At 42.9% G+C, this 17,947-nt stretch overlaps 2 protein-coding genes across 2 annotated transcripts; both read left to right on the top strand.

Moving 5' to 3' along the window:
• The first annotated feature begins 1,320 nt into the window (after positions 1 to 1,320).
• Positions 1,321 to 8,576, top strand: tnxba (tenascin XBa). Its single transcript, XM_087778798.1, has 14 exons — positions 1,321 to 1,421; positions 2,436 to 3,485; positions 3,555 to 3,686; positions 3,904 to 5,016; positions 5,079 to 5,201; positions 5,291 to 5,554; positions 5,618 to 5,773; positions 6,614 to 6,723; positions 6,794 to 6,926; positions 6,989 to 7,140; positions 7,210 to 7,306; positions 7,395 to 7,556; positions 7,625 to 7,788; positions 8,299 to 8,576. Exons 2-14 carry the CDS (start codon positions 2,507 to 2,509, stop codon positions 8,395 to 8,397), a joined length of 3,684 nt encoding a protein of 1,227 aa, XP_087634924.1. The 5' UTR covers positions 1,321 to 1,421; positions 2,436 to 2,506; the 3' UTR covers positions 8,398 to 8,576.
• A 194-nt stretch (positions 8,577 to 8,770) lies between these two features.
• Positions 8,771 to 17,842, top strand: cyp21a2 (cytochrome P450, family 21, subfamily A, polypeptide 2). Its single transcript, XM_087812319.1, has 12 exons — positions 8,771 to 8,875; positions 8,941 to 9,129; positions 10,081 to 10,170; positions 10,237 to 10,391; positions 12,218 to 12,313; positions 15,424 to 15,534; positions 15,604 to 15,690; positions 15,744 to 15,827; positions 15,891 to 16,004; positions 16,200 to 16,366; positions 17,145 to 17,248; positions 17,312 to 17,842. Exons 2-12 carry the CDS (start codon positions 9,036 to 9,038, stop codon positions 17,557 to 17,559), a joined length of 1,350 nt encoding a protein of 449 aa, XP_087668445.1. The 5' UTR covers positions 8,771 to 8,875; positions 8,941 to 9,035; the 3' UTR covers positions 17,560 to 17,842.
• Positions 17,843 to 17,947: the final 105 nt, after the last annotated feature.

The following is a 17,947-nucleotide window of genomic DNA, read 5'->3' as shown; positions in this document are numbered from 1 at the left end:
AACACTTTTTAGTTTTCTTTAGTTTTTTTATCTTGTACCTTTTTTAATATGATCCGATTCCTTTGAACATGTTTATACTTTTACTTATTTTAACATTTTAACATAACTGTAGGACGCATTGTTTGATTCTAATCATTACATTAATTAAGAATATATTTACATTTGGTCAGAAAATTCTTCATGCTCTTGTTAAAAATGACAAAAAAGTGTAGATTTATATACAGATTTTTATTTATTTAAATGGTACAATTTAATCTGATGGCAATGATATACTTATATATATGTGTATAAACATATATATATATATATATATATATATATATATATATATAAATATAATCCTAATTATTTTCATTCATATAGTTTAATCAATTTACACTTTTTTGTTAATTTTTTTCTTTTTTTTAACACTATTTGGTTTCCTTGTCAATTGATTTTCACATTGTCTCGTTCATTTTTTGAATTTATAAATGTTATACTAATGGTTCATTTACATGGGTTTACTCCGGACACTCCGGTTTCCTCCCACAGTCTTAAAACATACAGAGGTTGATTAAGAAGTTGGTGAAATTGTCCTTAGGTATGAGTGTGTGTGTGAATGGTTGTCTGTCTTTGTGTGTCCTGAGACAGACTGGCGTCCTGTCCAGGGTGTCCCCTGCCTCTCGCCCTATGACACTGGGATAGACTCCAGACTCCCCGCGACCCCCACAAGGGATAAAGCGATAGAAAATGAATGAATGAATGAATGATATAGTTGCAATGGTTTCAGTCTCATAATGTTATTTATGGAAATTTTGTTTAGAAAAAGTCAATTTATTCATTAAAATGTAAATGTTCTTGGTCAGAAATCAAAGTAGGTTTACAAAGACACTCCTGCCTTTCTTCACACTTCTTGAACTAATGGACGTTTTGATGTATTTTTACATTAATTAAAGATCATAAAATGGACAGGATGTCAGTTTATAACAACCCGGTCACTGACAAAGACATTAATGTGTTCAATAACCTCGAGAAATTCACATATTCAAGAATGAAATCATCGGACGTAGTTATTGCACCTTCATGATTCCTTCATGTTTCATGACTGACGAGTTGATAAAACCTGTCGACATCATTGATATCAACATCCAAGGACGTTTGAATCAAACAGAATCAACGTTTAAAAAAGTTCTTTGTGCAAATGTTTTCCGAGGTGGTCGAGCGAGTGGGACCACTGGAGGGGGGGGGGGCGGAGTACCCTGAGGTTAGGGGGGCGGGAGGGTTGGGGGGGGGTCGTCTCTTAAGTAGCCGGGGATCCATCGCTCGCCTCCTTTCTAGTGGCGACCCGTCCTCTCACCTCCTTCCTCCCAGATCATACCAGCAAGAATTATAGTTTCCACTTCAATGGAGGTCCAGACCCGACCGAACTGAGTCAACGTCAGGTGAGTTTTTTAACAATATAATGTGTTCTTGAATATATTTGAATCATTAAGTTACTGTTTAATCTCCTGCACACGTTTGGACTTAAAGAAACGATCAATAATAAATATATATAACAAAAACAAAGTTGCACAAAGCTCCGTCTGTTAAGACTGTGCATTAAAAGTGCTGCCTGGACATATTGATTCTAGTCGCGGCTGCAGACGTTTACGTAACTTGTGTTTAATGAAAGACATACAGTGTCTCGCGTCCATACAGTGAGACTCTGTCTCTCGGACCCCTGAGACCGCTGGAGTCGCCTTCTTCCTTCCTGAAGAGTGGAGCTCATTAAAGCTTGATTTATGTCCATCATAGAGGGATTTATTTATTTATTTTCCCTCATATTTGCAGCTGCCGAGGAGGTCAGAGGTCGCAGATTGAATTCCCTAGAATGAGACGACTTTACGTTTTTATCAAATTAAATATAATAATAAGTAAGAATTGGGGAAAAGAAAACACTTGAAAAAATGTTTTCTTTATTTTGATATTTATCTCAAAACCTACACTTTTCAATTTGTTTTAGAAATACATACATTTAGACTCATTTTAAAATATATTTCTTTTTGTTTGATTTACTTTTATTTGAGTAAAATAATATTTATTGTTTTACTGTGACATCATGAGGGCCACATTCATACTCGTGTGGCCCCTGGGTCTAAATAATGCGATTGTTTTTCAACAAAATACCTTTTTTTTTAAAGTGGTTAAACATTTTCAAATCATTTTTCAAGATTAAAAGTTCCATCTGGATCCAGCGTCACTCTCTGTGGTGCAGAACAACCATCGTTCTTGCTTGTGTGTGTGTAGACACTTGATGTCACACCACGCTCTTGTTATTCATGTTTTTTCAAATGCTAAAAAATGTCTTAAATGATAAAAAAGATCGAGGGATGTTTAAAAGAAATGTGATTAAACTGTTGTTTGTTTTTTTTAAGAATGAAGAGAATGCACTGAGCTAAACTAAATGTGTGTTTCAGGTCAAGTTCAATTTACAAAACGAGCGCAAAGAAACGACGCCTGAAGGAAAAACCGCAACCGCTGACTCAACATGCTGTTCACTCTCGGGCTTCTCCTCCTCCTCACCGCTCTCTCCTCCTCCCAAACCACCACCGGGGAGAAGAGAAACTCGACAGGGAGCGACCCGGCCAAACCCAACACCGTCCTGACCCTCTCCAAACCCAAGACCAGCTCGGCCCCTGCCAAACAGCCCATCAAACCCACGCTGAAGCTGGTCAACCAGACGGCTCCGGCCCCTCCACCGGCCCCTCAGAAACCTCTGGCCAAAGTCAAGCTCAATCAAACCGTCATCCGGACGACGCCGTCCACGCCCGTTAGGTCCAGCACCGCTGTTCCCACGACGGCTAGAAAAGCCGCGGTGGCCGCGGTCAATCAGACGCTCGTCGTGAAGTCTCCGCAGACCAACGACGCTAAAGTCACGAAAGACAAACGAGGAAACTCTTCGAACGTCCAGTCAGGATCTTCCAAGATTGTCGGTGCGACTAAAACCAACAAATTCCAACCCACGGTGAATCAAACGGTGACGGTGAAGACAACACCCTCTGGCGATGGTAAGGCTGTCAGACCGAAGGCGGCTCCTTCTGCCACCGGCGGTAAAACCGCCAAAAACAAGCCGACGGCTTCCGTCAATCAGACCGTCGTCGTAAAACCTCCGTCCTCGCCCGACACCAAACACAAGTCCGCGCCCACGGTAGCTCCCACCGTGGGGTCGACACCCGTGAAAACCACGGCGGCCCCGGCTGAGAAAGATCCCGCCGACTCGTCCGCCGCCACCGCCAAAGCCAACCCTGCTCCCGTACAACCGATCAAGGTGGTCATCGCGGACGACTGTGAGTCGAGCAGATCGAAGGAGCAGGAGGTGATGATAAAACCAGGGTCACCTCTGGTGATGACGCACAAGATCAGCCTGATGCCCGGGGCGTGCTCAGGGAACTGCGACGACGAGATGTCGGCGTTGAAGGAGCGCGTGGCCCGTCTGGAGCGAGAAATGGCGTCTTTTAAGGATAAATGTTGGTCCACATTTTTCTTCTTTTCTCAACACCTTAGCTCTCCGGTTATAACCAGTTGAATGTTTCCAGGTTCCTGCTCCGGCAGCTGCGCAAACGACTGCAGTGGAAATGGCGAGTGCGAGAAGGGGAGATGCATCTGTCAGCCGGGGTTCATGGGTCACGACTGTAGCAAGTGTAAGCCTGGAGCAGACTGCAGTAAAAGTAAGACCGTAACGCCTTTTTTTCGGAGTTGCTTGTACTAACCCAGCAAGGTTGTACTGCAGAAGCCGTCAAGATCGTTAATTGAGTCTTAAAACTAGTGTATTACCTTACCTGCTCGGACGAGTCGACTGCCGAGAGATTCCTCATCTCTTTATTCTACTACTAGAAACTTAAATTCTATTTCATATCACTTATCGTTTGATTCCTGTGATTCCAGAAGTGGTCAAAGAAAAAAACAAATCCGAAACAGCAGTCCAGAAAGTAACCAAAGAAACCACCGCCGTCAAGAACACAGTGCAGGAGAAATCTACAAAAGTAGAGCAAACGGTGGAGAAGAAGGACCAAAAGAAAGGAACTGACGCCAAAGAGACTGACGCCAAATCCAAGGACACAACTTCTGCTAGAGCCAGTCCTGAGAAGAAGCCAACCAAGCCAGACACCTTGGAGAACAAAACCATCTCTAGAAATGGGACAAAGACAGTTGTACCGACAGGGAACGACGCTCAGAAAGAACAGGAGGTGCGCAAAGGTAAAACGACGACATCCGCCCCCAAAAAGGTGACCCCGATAACGAGCGTAAAGGTCGTTAAGAACACAACCGTGAGTAAGACGTACGCTAAATCTGACCACCTGAGAGACGAGCCTCACGCTAACGTAACTCAGAGTGTTGTGGTGAAAACGGGGATTAAAACCGTGAGCGTCGTCACCAAGACCACCGACAAAACCGTGGCAGGAAAAGACGTGGAACAGTCGGTGCCGACAGAGGAGATCGTGACACAGTCGACCGCATCCAAACCGGTGAAAAAAGAAAGCGTCACGGAGAGAAACACGGCGAAGATCGTAACCGGAGGAAGCCCTTCGAGACCTCACAGCAAAGTAGACGAATCCATCGCCTCGACGGCAGAGGAGACTCGAGTTGACAAGACCACGACACAAGCCGCTGTGAACAAGAGGACGGGCGGATCGGGGCTGGGTTCCGTGAAGGTGGACAACATCTCGAGTCACAGCTTCACCGTCACGTGGTCGGCACCGCCGGGGATGTTCAAGAACTTCACGGTGATCAGGAAAGAGTCCAGGACCGGAGGCGTCGAGGACGAGCAGGAGGAGTTTGAATTCGAGACCAAAACTGAAGTCCAGACGAACGTGGAGATCAGCGGCTCGACAAAGAAAGTCAGCAAAGCAGGAAACAGCAGGGTCACTATGGTGGTCCTGGGCAACGTACACTTCGTTGAGTTCAGCAACCTTCTCGCAAACACACGTTACGTCATCTTTATCTACGGACATACTGCTGAGAGAAGATCCAAGATTCACAGAGCTATCGCAACCACAGGTACGAAGCTAACACGCCTCGTGAGATCAACCGTTTATTTGAGATCTTGGTTCGCTTTTCAGGTCCGGAGCCGGCCACTGAGATGGTTTTCAGCAACGTAACGGAGTCTTCACTCACGGTCACCTGGACCAAACCGAAGGGGCCCTTCACTGGCTTCAGAGTCACCTACACACACATCGTCACAGGTCGGTGGAAAAATGTCTTTGAATATGTTTGTATAAACGTCGCTATTGAAATAAACAACTTGTATGTTTGTGACTTCTCCTCCGACCAGGGGAAACCCGATCGGTGATCATCGGCGGCCATCAGTCTTATGTGGTCCTGTCCAAGATGGCGGCCGGAACGTCCTACATCATCACGGTATCGTCGACTCTCGGTCGAGCCCAGAGCGACGTCCTCGCCTCGCTCATCACGACGGTGCCGGCTCCGCCCACGCACCTCCAGGCCGTCAACGTGACCGACACCAAGGCCGTGCTGCAGTGGACGCCGAGCCTGGGGAAGGTGGACCGGTTCATCGTCACCTACGAGTCCTCCAAGAGTGAGTGGGAATGAATGTAGAATATCATTGTTGTTCGTGACAATGACGTCTCTCGTCTCTCAGCTCCAAACGTGACTGTGACCGTGATGCTCTCTGGGAACTCTGTGGAGCACCAGCTGAGGGGCCTGCAGAGAGGAACCCTGTACACCGTCAAAGTCATGAGCCAGAAGGACAGCCTTCAGAGCGCAGTCGTTTCCACGACTTTTACAACGGCCAACGGTGAGTGATTCGCCGGGAAAAACAGCAAAATCTGCATCAATCTCAAGCCCAGATTTTACACAGTTTAAACTCATCACACTTATCTTAGAACGTCCGATAAGTAACTCTTCTTAAACAGCCTCTGTTTTACTTATTAAAGGTAAATATTTGCAAGGTTAGTTTCGGAAAACTTGAATCTTAACTTGTTAGTTTAAATTAGATCAGAATATATTGATCCCACAGCATGTTAAAAACATTTAACAGGGACAAAAGACAGAACAGCAAAGAAAACAGACATGAAACAAAGACAACAACAACATCAGCCACACACACACACATCACTGAAACACTGACCGGTGACACCATAATCAAAGTGGTACGAAGCCTGAAAGTAAAAAAAAGTGCATTATGCTGAGAATTATTGCCCAGGAATGGACTATTCCCTAAATAGCAAAACCCGAAGAGGAGGAAGTTAAGTACTTTTGTGTTCGTTTTTAATATACGTTAACATTTCTAAATGACTATTTAAAGGCGTGTCCACACAAAAATGCACTTTTTTTTAACTTAACACAGACATTAAAGAGTTTCGAAATCGGGAAATTCAATGGAGAGGCGGAGCTACTGGTCCACAGATGTAGATAGATTTCAAATCTGATCCAGGTACTTAAAAAAAAGTTTTCGTGGATTTAAAAGTCGGCATTGTGTGGACGAAGGGCTCGTCTGACCAAGAAAAACTTCCATCAGACCATTGAGAACATCAATTTCAAACTAAGAAAAAACAAACTTCTTAAAGCTATAGACGGCCCAACAACTGTGTGATTGTGTTGTTAAAAGTGTGTATCGATGTGCTTTACGTATCAGTGGTCAAGGCCAGTGAGGTGGGAGCTCGCTCCGCGCTCATCGTCTGGAAAACCACAGTCGTGTACCACAGCTACAGAATCATCTACCAAGTAGCAGGAGAGGAAACAAGGGTATGTTCATAGGCATCTTACATTGAGTGAAAGAACTTCTACAAAGTCTACCATGTTTTCAATCTAACAGGAGGTGGTCCTGGATTCAACCGTGACAGAATACACGCTGTCCGGGCTCATCCCCATGTCGCGCTACATGGTCCTGGTGCAGGGCGAGCGCGACGGCCGCTACACATCCATCGTCACCACGGAGTTCATCACAGGTATGTGACGCTACAATCCCGAGCACCGTCCACATGACTGTCGTCTGGTGTCTACCATGAAGGGAAGGTACGTTTTCCGTTCCCCACCGACTGCTCGCAGGAGCTTCTGAACGGCGCCCTGCAGTCGGGCGAGGTCGACGTCTACCCTCAAGGCAAGGACGGACCGGCGGTGAGAGTGTACTGCGACATGGAGACCGATGGCGGCGGATGGACGGTGAGAACCGAACCCTAGGAGATGAAAGATCTGTAGCTTCACGGCTCAAACATCCGCTGTGTTTCCCAGGTATTCCAGCGGAGAATGAATGGAAAGACAGACTTCTACAGGAGCTGGAGTGAATACCGCACTGGCTTTGGAAACCTAAGCGAAGAATTCTGGCTCGGTACAGTCGCCGCTCTCATGGTTCTGGGTTTGGATCGCCCTCGACAGTCCGTTTCATTCATTCATTTTTTTTCCCTTCCCGCAAATAGGAAACGAGCCGCTGCACAACCTGACCACCATCGGGCCTGTGAGTCTGAGGGTGGACATGCGGTCTGGAAACGACAGCGCTTTCGCTCACTACGCCAACTTCTCCGTGGACTCTGAAGAGAGGTACTATACCCTGGTGGTGTCGGGATACACGGGAACTGCAGGTGAGAAACCGTGCACGTCAGCTGTGTGCATGTGACGCTCGTTCTTCACTGGCTGTTGTGCTCTCCAGGCGACTCCATGAGGTACCATAACGGACGGCCGTTCTCGTCGCGAGACAAAGACACGGACTCACTGGGGATCCACTGCGCGAAGGCCTACATGGGAGGATGGTGGTACAAAAACTGCTATAAAACCAACCTCAACGGTCTTTATGGCAGCGACCTGGACAATCAGGTACGACTAGATCTCACAATCTTGCAAATGGACTAGATCAGAGGAGGGCGAACCCGGTCCTCAAGTGGGTGTAGGTTTTTGTTCCAACTTATCAAGACGACACCTTTTGACCAATCAGGAGTCTTAGGAGTGTAATCAGTTGATTGTCAGTCTGGTTTAAACCTCATTGGTTAAACTGTACATTCTCGATCGGTTTGAACAAAAACCTGCATCGTCCCGGCCCTTTGAGGACCGGTTTGCCCACCCCTGGACTAGATTTACCCCTTTAGTTATGTGACGGTTTTTGGGGAAGAACCAGAAAGTATCAGGACTGTAAGAACATTCATATCAACTGACCCAGTGAACGATTGGAAGGTCAAAGTAAACTCATGTAACACTGGTCCGACCCCCATTCTCTGCTCCTAGACCTGGCGACGTGGCTTTTGGGGAGAGTCAGAAAAAAGGGGGTTAACCTAGTTAATCCAAATGCATCTTAAACCCTTTCATGACGACAATTCTTCTCCGATGCAGGGCGTGGTCTGGATCGACTGGAAAGGCAAAGACTCATCGATCCCCTTCACCGAGATGAAGTTCAGGCCGTCCAGGTTCTCGCCCGCCACCCTGGGCTGAACCCCCCACAGGACCCTCCTCACATCTCAGACCTCGAGCTCCCCGAGGAACCCCCCTGAAGATGCTGCATGTTTCCGACCACATGTCCCCGTCGTCGAGGAGTCAAGTCATCTGGGAAGCCGCCGCCTCACTACTACTGCAATAATGAACGATGCACTGTCTCACTCTCTTGGAAATAAACGTGGCTTTTCAAACCGTTGCCTTGAGCTGCCGTGTTGTCGTGACCTTCTGCTTATCTGCTCCAACATTTGTTACATGGAGACACAATATTGTCTTAACCTTGATCGCCCGGGGTTCACACGGGGTGGAGCTCAGAGAGCGACTATAAACCAGAGAGAGTCGTTGAGCTGCTTTCGATGCGCCTTAACAACGATGGAGGTTTTGTCGCTCTCAGCTGGACTTCTTCTTCTCCTCTTCCTGCTGCTGCTGACGTACCTTCTCTCGGCTCCACGAGGCGACGATGAAGGACGGAAAACAGGTTTGGTTTCTGGAATGTTCTCTCTAGACCTCCCGACTTCCTGCTTCTGTCTCTCTCTCTACCAGTCAAGACTAGTTTCGTAGAGCGTCTGACTCGGTTCTTGTGCGGCCGCCCGGCGCTGGCGCTGCCCGGACCTCCTGCTCGCCTCATCATCGGGAACATGCTGGAGATGACGCACGAGCACCTGCCGCGTCACCTGACACACCTGGCTCGACGCTACGGACACATCTACCAGCTGCGATGTGGAAACACAAGTAATGTCGAGGAGTTCGTCGCTAAGTGAAGATGGATAAGAGAACAAAGAATAATAATCTCAATGTTTTTCAATGAAAGAAAGGTTTTAAAAATGAAACACATCAAAATTAAAAAAAAAATGTAATAAAATATAAAAGAAATGTAAAAACTTTTTAAATCTGAAGAATAATTTAGTGAAAATCAGGGTTTTTAATCTAATATAAAAGGCTTTAAAAATGAACACATATCAAAAAAAAAAAGAAAAGAAAAAATATATATATTTAAAATAAATGTAAATACTATTTACAATTTTAATGAATAATTTAAAGAAAATCAAGGTTTTTAATCAAATATAAAATGTTTTAAAAATGATCACATACCAAAATAAAATAAAATAAAATAAAAAATGCAATGAGATATAAAAGAAATGTAAATACAATTTAAAATCTGAAGAAATAATTGAAAGAAAATCAGGGTTTTTAATTATTATAAAAGGTTTTAAATCTGAAAGACGATTGGATTGTTAATAATAAAAATGTTTAAAAATGAAAATATATTGAAAATATATAACATTACATACATTCTTACATGAAAAAAGAATAAATAGACCGAGGTGTCTTTTGTGTAAAAATAAAGTTTTGAATGTGTGCAAAAATGCCATTCAAATCGGAAAAACAAATGTTTTTTGGTCTAAATTTTGCCCAAAAAATGTTGAAGATGAAAGTTTAAGATCAAACTACTTTAACATTTTCGTATTTTATTTGTTTCTTTCCTTCTTTTACGTAAAAAAAAATTTAAAATCCAAAATATCATTAGATTCCGATTTCCGTTGCTCAAGTTTTATTCTCTTTTTTGGGTCAAATTTAAGGGTTCAAAACATTTTTGGAGGGAATGAATAAACCTTTTTTGTGCAACATATTTGATATTTTGATTCTGATGAAGCATTTTTTCAATTGAGATTCTTCCTCCAGACCTGGTGGTTCTCAACAGCACCGAAGTCATCAGAGAAGCTTTGGTCAAAAAATGGTCCGACTTCGCCGGGAGGCCGATCTCGTACACGGGTGAACGAACGTGTTATTCTAACCGTTGGAGGTTTTTTAACAAGTTCTTCTGCTCACCTGGAGCAGGTGACATCGTGTCCGGAGGAGGACGCTCCATCTCTCTGGGCGACTACAACGAGGAGTGGAGGACACACCGGCGTCTGGTTCACGGAGCTCTGCAGAGAAGCTGCCAACAGTCGCTTCACGGCGTGATCGAGCAGCAGGCGGATCATCTGAGGAAGGTAAAGGTGTCACTGGGTCAGTATCCAGAGAGAACTGGACCTGGTGTCGGCGACAGTTCAGCCATTTAGAGGAAAACAAGTTTTCATCTTCAGGACATAATTACTTAAATCATGAATCTTTATCATTAAAAAGATTTGGACCAAAGAAATGGTTTGAATGTGAGAAAAACAGCTTCAACTATTTTTGAATTATCTTTTAAGGGGAGAGTTCTTCTGAGACCATAGTTCTTCTAAGACCATAGTTCTTCTGGGACCATAGTTCTTCTGAGACCACAGTTCTTCTGAGACCATAGTTCTTCTGAGACCATAGTTCTTCTGGGACCATAGTTCTTCTAAGACCATAGTTCTTCTGAGACCATAGTTCTTCTAAGACCATAGTTCTTCTGGGACCATAGTTCTTCTGAGACCACAGTTCTTCTGAGACCATAGTTCTATTGAGACCACAGTTCTTCTGAGACCATAGTTCTTCTGAGACCATAGTTCTTCTGAGACCATAGTTCTATTGAGACCACAGTTCTTCTGAGACCATAGTTCTTCTGGGACCATAGTTCTTCTGAGACCACAGTTCTTCTGAGACCATAGTTCTATTGAGACCACAGTTCTTCTAAGACCATAGTTCTTCTGAGACCATAGTTCTTCTGAGACCATAGTTCTATTGAGACCACAGTTCTTCTAAGACCATAGTTCTTCTGGGACCATAGTTCTTCTGAGACCACAGTTCTTCTGAGACCATAGTTCTTTTGAGACCATAGTTCTTCTGAGACCATAGTTCTATTGAGACCACAGTTCTTCTAAGACCATAGTTCTTCTGGGACCATAGTTCTTCTGAGACCACAGTTCTTCTGAGACCATAGTTCTATTGAGACCACAGTTCTTCTGAGACCACAGTTCTTCTGGGACCATAGTTCTTCTGAGACCATAGTTCTTCTGAGACCACAGTTCTTCTGAGACCATAGTTCTTCTGAGAACACAGTTCTTCTGAGACCATAGTTCTTCTGAGACCATAGTTCTATTGAGACCACAGTTCTTCTGAGACAACAGTTCTTCTGAGACCATAATTCTTCTGAGACCACAGTTCTTCTGAGACCACAGTTCTTCTGGGACCATAGAACTTCTGAGACCATAGTTCTTCTGAGACCATAGTTCTTCTGAGAACACAGTTCTTCTGAGACCATAGTTCTCCTGAGACCATAGTTCTTCTGAGACCATAGTTCTCCTGAGACCATAGTTCTTCTGAGAACACAGTTCTTCTGAGACCATAGTTCTCCTGAGACCATAGTTCTTCTGAGACCATAGTTCTTCTGAGAACACAGTTCTTCTGAGACCATAGTTCTCCTGAGACCATAGTTCTTCTGAGACCATAGTTCTCCTGAGACCATAGTTCTATTGAGAACACAGTTCTTCTGAGACCACAGTTCTTCTGAGAACACAATTCTTCTGGGACCATAGAACTTCTGAGACCATAGTTCTTCTGAGACCATAGTTCTTCTGAGAACACAGTTCTTCTGAGACCATAGTTCTCCTGAGACCATAGTTATATTGAGACCACAGTTCTTCTGAGACAACAGTTCTTCTGAGACCATAGTTCTTCTGAGACCACAGTTCTTCTGAGACCATAGAACTTCTGAGACCATAGTTCTTCTGAGACCATAGAACTTCTGAGACCACAGTTATTCTGAGACCATAGTTCTATTGAGACCACAGTTCTTCTGAGACAACAGTTCTTCTGAGACCATAGTTATTCTGAGACCACAGTTCTTCTGAGACCACAGTTCTTCTAAGAGCCTAATTCTTCTGAGACCATGTTTCTATTGATGCTGCTGCAGGTCCTGCTGGACTACGAAGGTGGTGCCGTGGACCTCTCCGAGGACTTCACGGTAGCAGCCAGCAACGTCATCACCACGCTGGCGTTCGGGAAACAAGTGAGTGTCTTTTCGAGGCGATAGAAAAAAGACGCTCCCCTGGTGTGGCGGCGCTGAGGGCAGCGGTTCCATGTTTGTGTTGGAAACTCAATGTTTCTCTGTGTAGCAGCTGCTTCATAAGAGCATGGATTGTACCAGCGTAAGAAAATATCAATACGCTTTAATATCGCAGTACTTGTTTTCATAGTACTGGGTTGATTTTCATCAACAGTACGATTATAGAAGCTCGATAGTTTAACACTCGCTTTTCATCCGTTGATAGAAAAAACTTTGCAGGATCACGATGAATGATTACAACAGAATTTGCTCAGTAAAGTAATTAGTCTTTGTATAAACTGTATAAAAAGTATTGTTCCCAGTAAAAACAAATGTATAGATAATTGGTCTAAATGAAGACCAATTATCACCAATCATTATTTATATTTAAATAAACTGTGCATAAAATACAGTAATTTTATAGGTTTCTGGAGAAGTGTTAGTGATTTTTTTGTGTGTGTGTTTTATGTGTGTATGCATGGGTTTTTAGTGCATGTGTGTTTTGGGGGTTTTCTGATACATCATGAAGAAGTCCGTCTCCGTTCAAAATAACATGCTAATATTCACAGCGTTTATTTTATTTTGTGTTGCAATTAAATGTCCGGCCTGTAGATGGCAGCAGTCTTTATGTCCTCTGCAGCTAAAGGAAGAATGATGACTGAGGACGAGAGGATACAGTGACTCCAGCAGCTTTTAAAGCTGATGTTTGAAAGTATTTTGGTTTGAAAACAAATGAAAGCAGTTACCACTTTGTCAAGAGTCATGTGATCTGTAAATACTACAACACCAGAGTCAAGTACTCGATAATACTACATATATATACTTGTTACTACACTATCACAACACCAGAGTCAAGTACTGGACAATACTACACATATATATACTTGTTACTACACTATCACAACACCAGAGTCAAGTACTGGACAATACTACGAATATATACTTGTTACTACACTATCACAACACCAGAGTCAAGTACTGGACAATACTACACATATATACTTGTTACTACACTATCACAACACCAGAGTCAAGTACTGGACAATAATACACATATATACTTGTTACTACACTATCACAACACCAGAGTCATGTACTGGACAATACTACACATATATATACTTGTTACTACACTATCACAACACCAGAGTCAAGTACTGGACAATACTACACATATATATACTTGTTACTACACTATCACAACACCAGAGTCAAGTACTGGACAATACTACACATATATATACTTGTTACTACACTATCACAACACCAGAGTCAAGTACTGGACAATACTACACATATATATACTTGTTACTACACTATCACAACACCAGAGTCAAGTACTGGACAATACTATGAATATATACTTGTTACTACACTATCACAACACCAGAGTCAAGTACTGGACAATACTACGAATATATACTTGTTACTACACTATCACAACACCAGAGTCAAGTACTGGACAATACTACACATATATACTTGTTACTACACTATCACAACACCAGAGTCAAGTACTGGACAATAATACACATATATACTTGTTACTCCACTATCACAACACCAGAGTCAAGTACTGGACAATACTACACATATATATACTTGTTACTACACTATCACAACACCAGAGTCAAGTACTGGACAATACTACACATATATATACTTGGTACTACACTATCACAACACCAGAGTCAAGTACTGGACAATACTACACATATATATACTTGTTACTACACTATCACAACACCAGAGTCAAGTACTGGACAATACTACACATATATATACTTGTTACTACACTATCACAACACCAGAGTCAAGTACTGGACAATACTACACATATATACTTGTTACTACACTATCACAACACCAGAGTCAAGTACTGGACAATACTACACATATATACTTGTTACTACACTATCACAACACCAGAGTCAAGTACTGGACAATACTACACATATATATACTTGTTACTACAGTATCACAACATCAGAGTCAAGTACTGGACAATACTACACATATATACTTGTTACTACACTATCACAACACCAGAGTCAAGTACTGGACAATACTACACATATATACTTGTTACTACACTATCACAACACCAGAGTCAAGTACTGGACAATACTACACATATATACTTGTTACTACACTATCACAACACCAGAGTCAAGTACTGGACAATACTACACATATATACTGTTACTACAGTATCACAACATCAGAGTCAAGTACTGGACAATACTACACATATATACTTGTTACTACACTATCACAACACCAGAGTCAAGTACTGGACAATACTACACATATATACTTGTTACTACAGTATCACAACATCAGAGTCAAGTACTGGACAATACTACACATATATACTTGTTACTACACTATCACAACACCAGAGTCAAGTACTGGACAATACTACACATATATATACTTGTTACTACACTATCACAACACCAGAGTCAGGTACTGGACAATACTACACATATATACTTGTTACTACACTATCACAACACCAGAGTCAAGTACTGGACAATACTACACATATATACTGTTACTACAGTATCACAACATCAGAGTCAAGTACTGGACAATACTACACATATATACTTGTTACTACACTATCACAACACCAGAGTCAAGTACTGGACAATACTACACATATATACTTGTTACTACAGTATCACAACATCAGAGTCAAGTACTGGACAATACTACACATATATACTTGTTACTACACTATCACAACACCAGAGTCAAGTACTGGACAATACTACACATATATACTTGTTACTACACTATCACAACACCAGAGTCAAGTACTGGACAATACTACACATATATACTTGTTACTACACTATCACAACACCAGAGTCAAGTACTGGACAATACTACACATATATACTTGTTACTACACTATCACAACACCAGAGTCAAGTACTGGACAATACTACACATATATACTTGTTACTACACTATCACAACACCAGAGTCAAGTACTGGACAATACCACACATATATCCTTGTTACTACAGTATCACAGTATATGATACATAGTTTTCTCCCCACAGTACGACAAGAGCTCCACTGAGCTGCAGCAGCTCCACAGCTGCCTGAATGAGATCGTGGGTCTGTGGGGGTCCTCCTGGATCTCAGCGCTCGACTCGTTCCCCCTCCTCAGGGTCAGTAACGCTCACTGAGTCCAGACCTTTTCTTCGATCCTGGTTCCATCTTCTTATCTGTCCCTGAAGAGGTTCCCCAACCCCGTGTTCTCGCGGCTGCTGAAGGAAGTTTCCAGACGCGACCAGATCATAGAGAAACACCTCAACAGCTACAAGGTGAGTCCAACACCCTGCTCTGTTCCTGACCATGAAGGTGTTTTTGAACGTAGTCAGGGGACAGGAAGTGCGAGGACACCATCACGGACTACTTCCTGCGAGGCCTGGACGAGCTTCGGAGCACCAAGAGTGACGTGGTGAGTGTTGAACCGTCAGTGTTTTTTTAAGGTGGACATTAAGAGGATGTCTTCCTCCGGCAGCTGCTGACCGACACCCACGTCCACATGGCCACCGTGGACCTTCTGATCGGGGGCACGGAGACCACGGCGGCCTGGCTGAGCTGGACCGTCGCCTTCCTGGTGCACAGACCAGAGGTTTGGTCTTTCACATCCTATTCTACTCGTATCATCGTTGTTTACAATTAAGTCGATCTTTCTTCACCATCTTTATTCCATTTCTGTGGGGCCATTAAACTCGACTGAGGACGAGAGGATACAGTGGCTCCAGCAGCTTCCTCTAGAAAGCGTGATGGTTCCTTTGAGCGTCTTTGTGTCCCCCCCCTCCTGCAGGTTCAGACCATGGTGTGGGAGGAGCTTCGTGCCGTGTCGGGGGGGCGGTACCCCAAATACAGCGACAGACACAAGCTTCCTGTGCTGGGGGCCCTTATCAGCGAGGTTCTACGTCTGAGGCCCGTGGCCCCGCTGGCTGTTCCACACCGAGCCGTCAGAGACAGCAGGTCCAGATCAGACTCTCGTTTCATTCTTTTAATCTTGATCCATGGAAGTAGATCAGAGGCATCACAGTATTGAGTGAATTTACGTTTGAAATATTACAGTATAATTATAATTGATTTATCTTAATTAAAAATGTAAACCAAGCTACTTAATCAGTAATAATAATGAAATTAAATAATGTAAAATACATTTTTCAAGTTTTATATATATATATATATATATATATATATATATAAACACATTTTATTCTAAATTTTTAGCCTTTTAATTCAATAGAATAATAGTGTAATGGTGCCATTTTTCCAGACTAATCCAATCGAGCACCGATCCACTCGCTCTAACTTTGATGAATTGACGCACCAGTCCTTCCATGTGTGGTCACATGATCGTCTTCACATCACATGATTGGCTGAGAGTTTGATCCAGTATCTCTGTGCTCTGTTGGTTTGGTCTGGAGACTCTATTATACTGTACTAATATTTTAATATTGAATTTAAATGAGTACATATTAAGACATATTGAATTAAGAAGATATTTTTTAATGATTGGAATTAGAATATTAAAATCTGTGTAAAAATAAATTAATTTATTTGAAAAACATCATTTTATATCATTTTAACATAACTCTTTCCCAAAAACCTTTCAAAATATAAATGATTGAATGACATAATTACAAAATAATCCAATGCTTAAAAAAAAAAACATTTCTGTTAAATAAAAAATGTTTAATTCCATCATTCAATGTTCTGATGAACTGATCCACTTCCATATGGACCTCAGTCTCGCCGGCTACTTCATCCCCAAAAACACCGTCATCATCCCGAACCTGTTCGGGGCCCACCATGACCCGGCGACCTGGACGGACCCGTACTCTTTCAAACCAGGTAGATCCACCAGGTGAAGGTCTTGTGATCCACGAGGAGTTTCTAACGCCGTCCGTGTGTCAGAACGCTTCCTGCAGGACGGCGGAGGCTCGGTCCGATCTCTGGTGCCGTTCGGAGGAGGAGCTCGGCTGTGTCTGGGCGAGAGCGTGGCCAAGATGGAGCTCTTCCTGTTCACCGCCCACCTGCTGAGGGACTTCCAGTTCCTGCCGGAGCAGCAGGGGGCGCTGCCCGACCTGACGGGCGTGGCCAGCGTGGTGCTGAAGGTCAAGAGCTTCAGGGTCAGAGCGGTTCTGAGACCCGAGGACTCGTAGAGAGGACCATGTTCTGATTCGTGTTTATCAAACAATTGTTTTATTTTGAAAATATTTTACATGTTTTCAGTTTTTAAAAAGTTCTGTAACAGTTTCTTTGAATTATTTAATAAATAAACGAAAGCGAATCAAAAGAGACGAAAACAAGACGTTTAACTTCCTCAGTTGAACAAAATGGTATTTGAAACATTTATTCTTTGAGTGACTTTGATTGACATTTGCTTTCAAACTAAACAAAGTTTAGAAAAAACAACAACTTTAGACGAATAAACACAAAAACATGTTGAAAGTTTACTGTTTGGGTTAGAATTAACAAACACACACACATAAACACGCAGGCCCACACAAACACACACGCATGCATAAACAAACTTGCACACACGAAAAT

The sequence above is a fragment of the Callionymus lyra genome, chromosome 17 (assembly GCF_982586985.1).
Source record: "Callionymus lyra chromosome 17, fCalLyr1.hap1.1, whole genome shotgun sequence".
Lineage (NCBI taxonomy): Eukaryota > Metazoa > Chordata > Actinopteri > Syngnathiformes > Callionymidae > Callionymus > Callionymus lyra.
Note: the sequence above shows the minus strand (reverse complement) of the source record. Positions and strands in the feature narration are given on the sequence as shown.

Bases quoted from the DNA above. Each gene is read 5' to 3' on its own strand.
- tnxba (XM_087778798.1), top strand. From the start codon at position 2,507: ATGCTGTTCACTCTCGGGCTTCTCCTCCTCCTCACCGCTCTCTCCTCC. The intron at 5,555-5,617 runs GTGAGTGGGAAT...CTCGTCTCTCAG, and splicing joins CACCTACGAGTCCTCCAAGA to CTCCAAACGTGACTGTGACC. The intron at 6,724-6,793 runs GTATGTTCATAG...TCAATCTAACAG, and splicing joins TAGCAGGAGAGGAAACAAGG to GAGGTGGTCCTGGATTCAAC.
- cyp21a2 (XM_087812319.1), top strand. From the start codon at position 9,036: ATGCTGGAGATGACGCACGAGCACCTGCCGCGTCACCTGACACACCTG. The intron at 10,171-10,236 runs GTGAACGAACGT...CACCTGGAGCAG, and splicing joins GAGGCCGATCTCGTACACGG to GTGACATCGTGTCCGGAGGA. The intron at 16,005-16,199 runs GTTTGGTCTTTC...CCCCTCCTGCAG, and splicing joins TCCTGGTGCACAGACCAGAG to GTTCAGACCATGGTGTGGGA.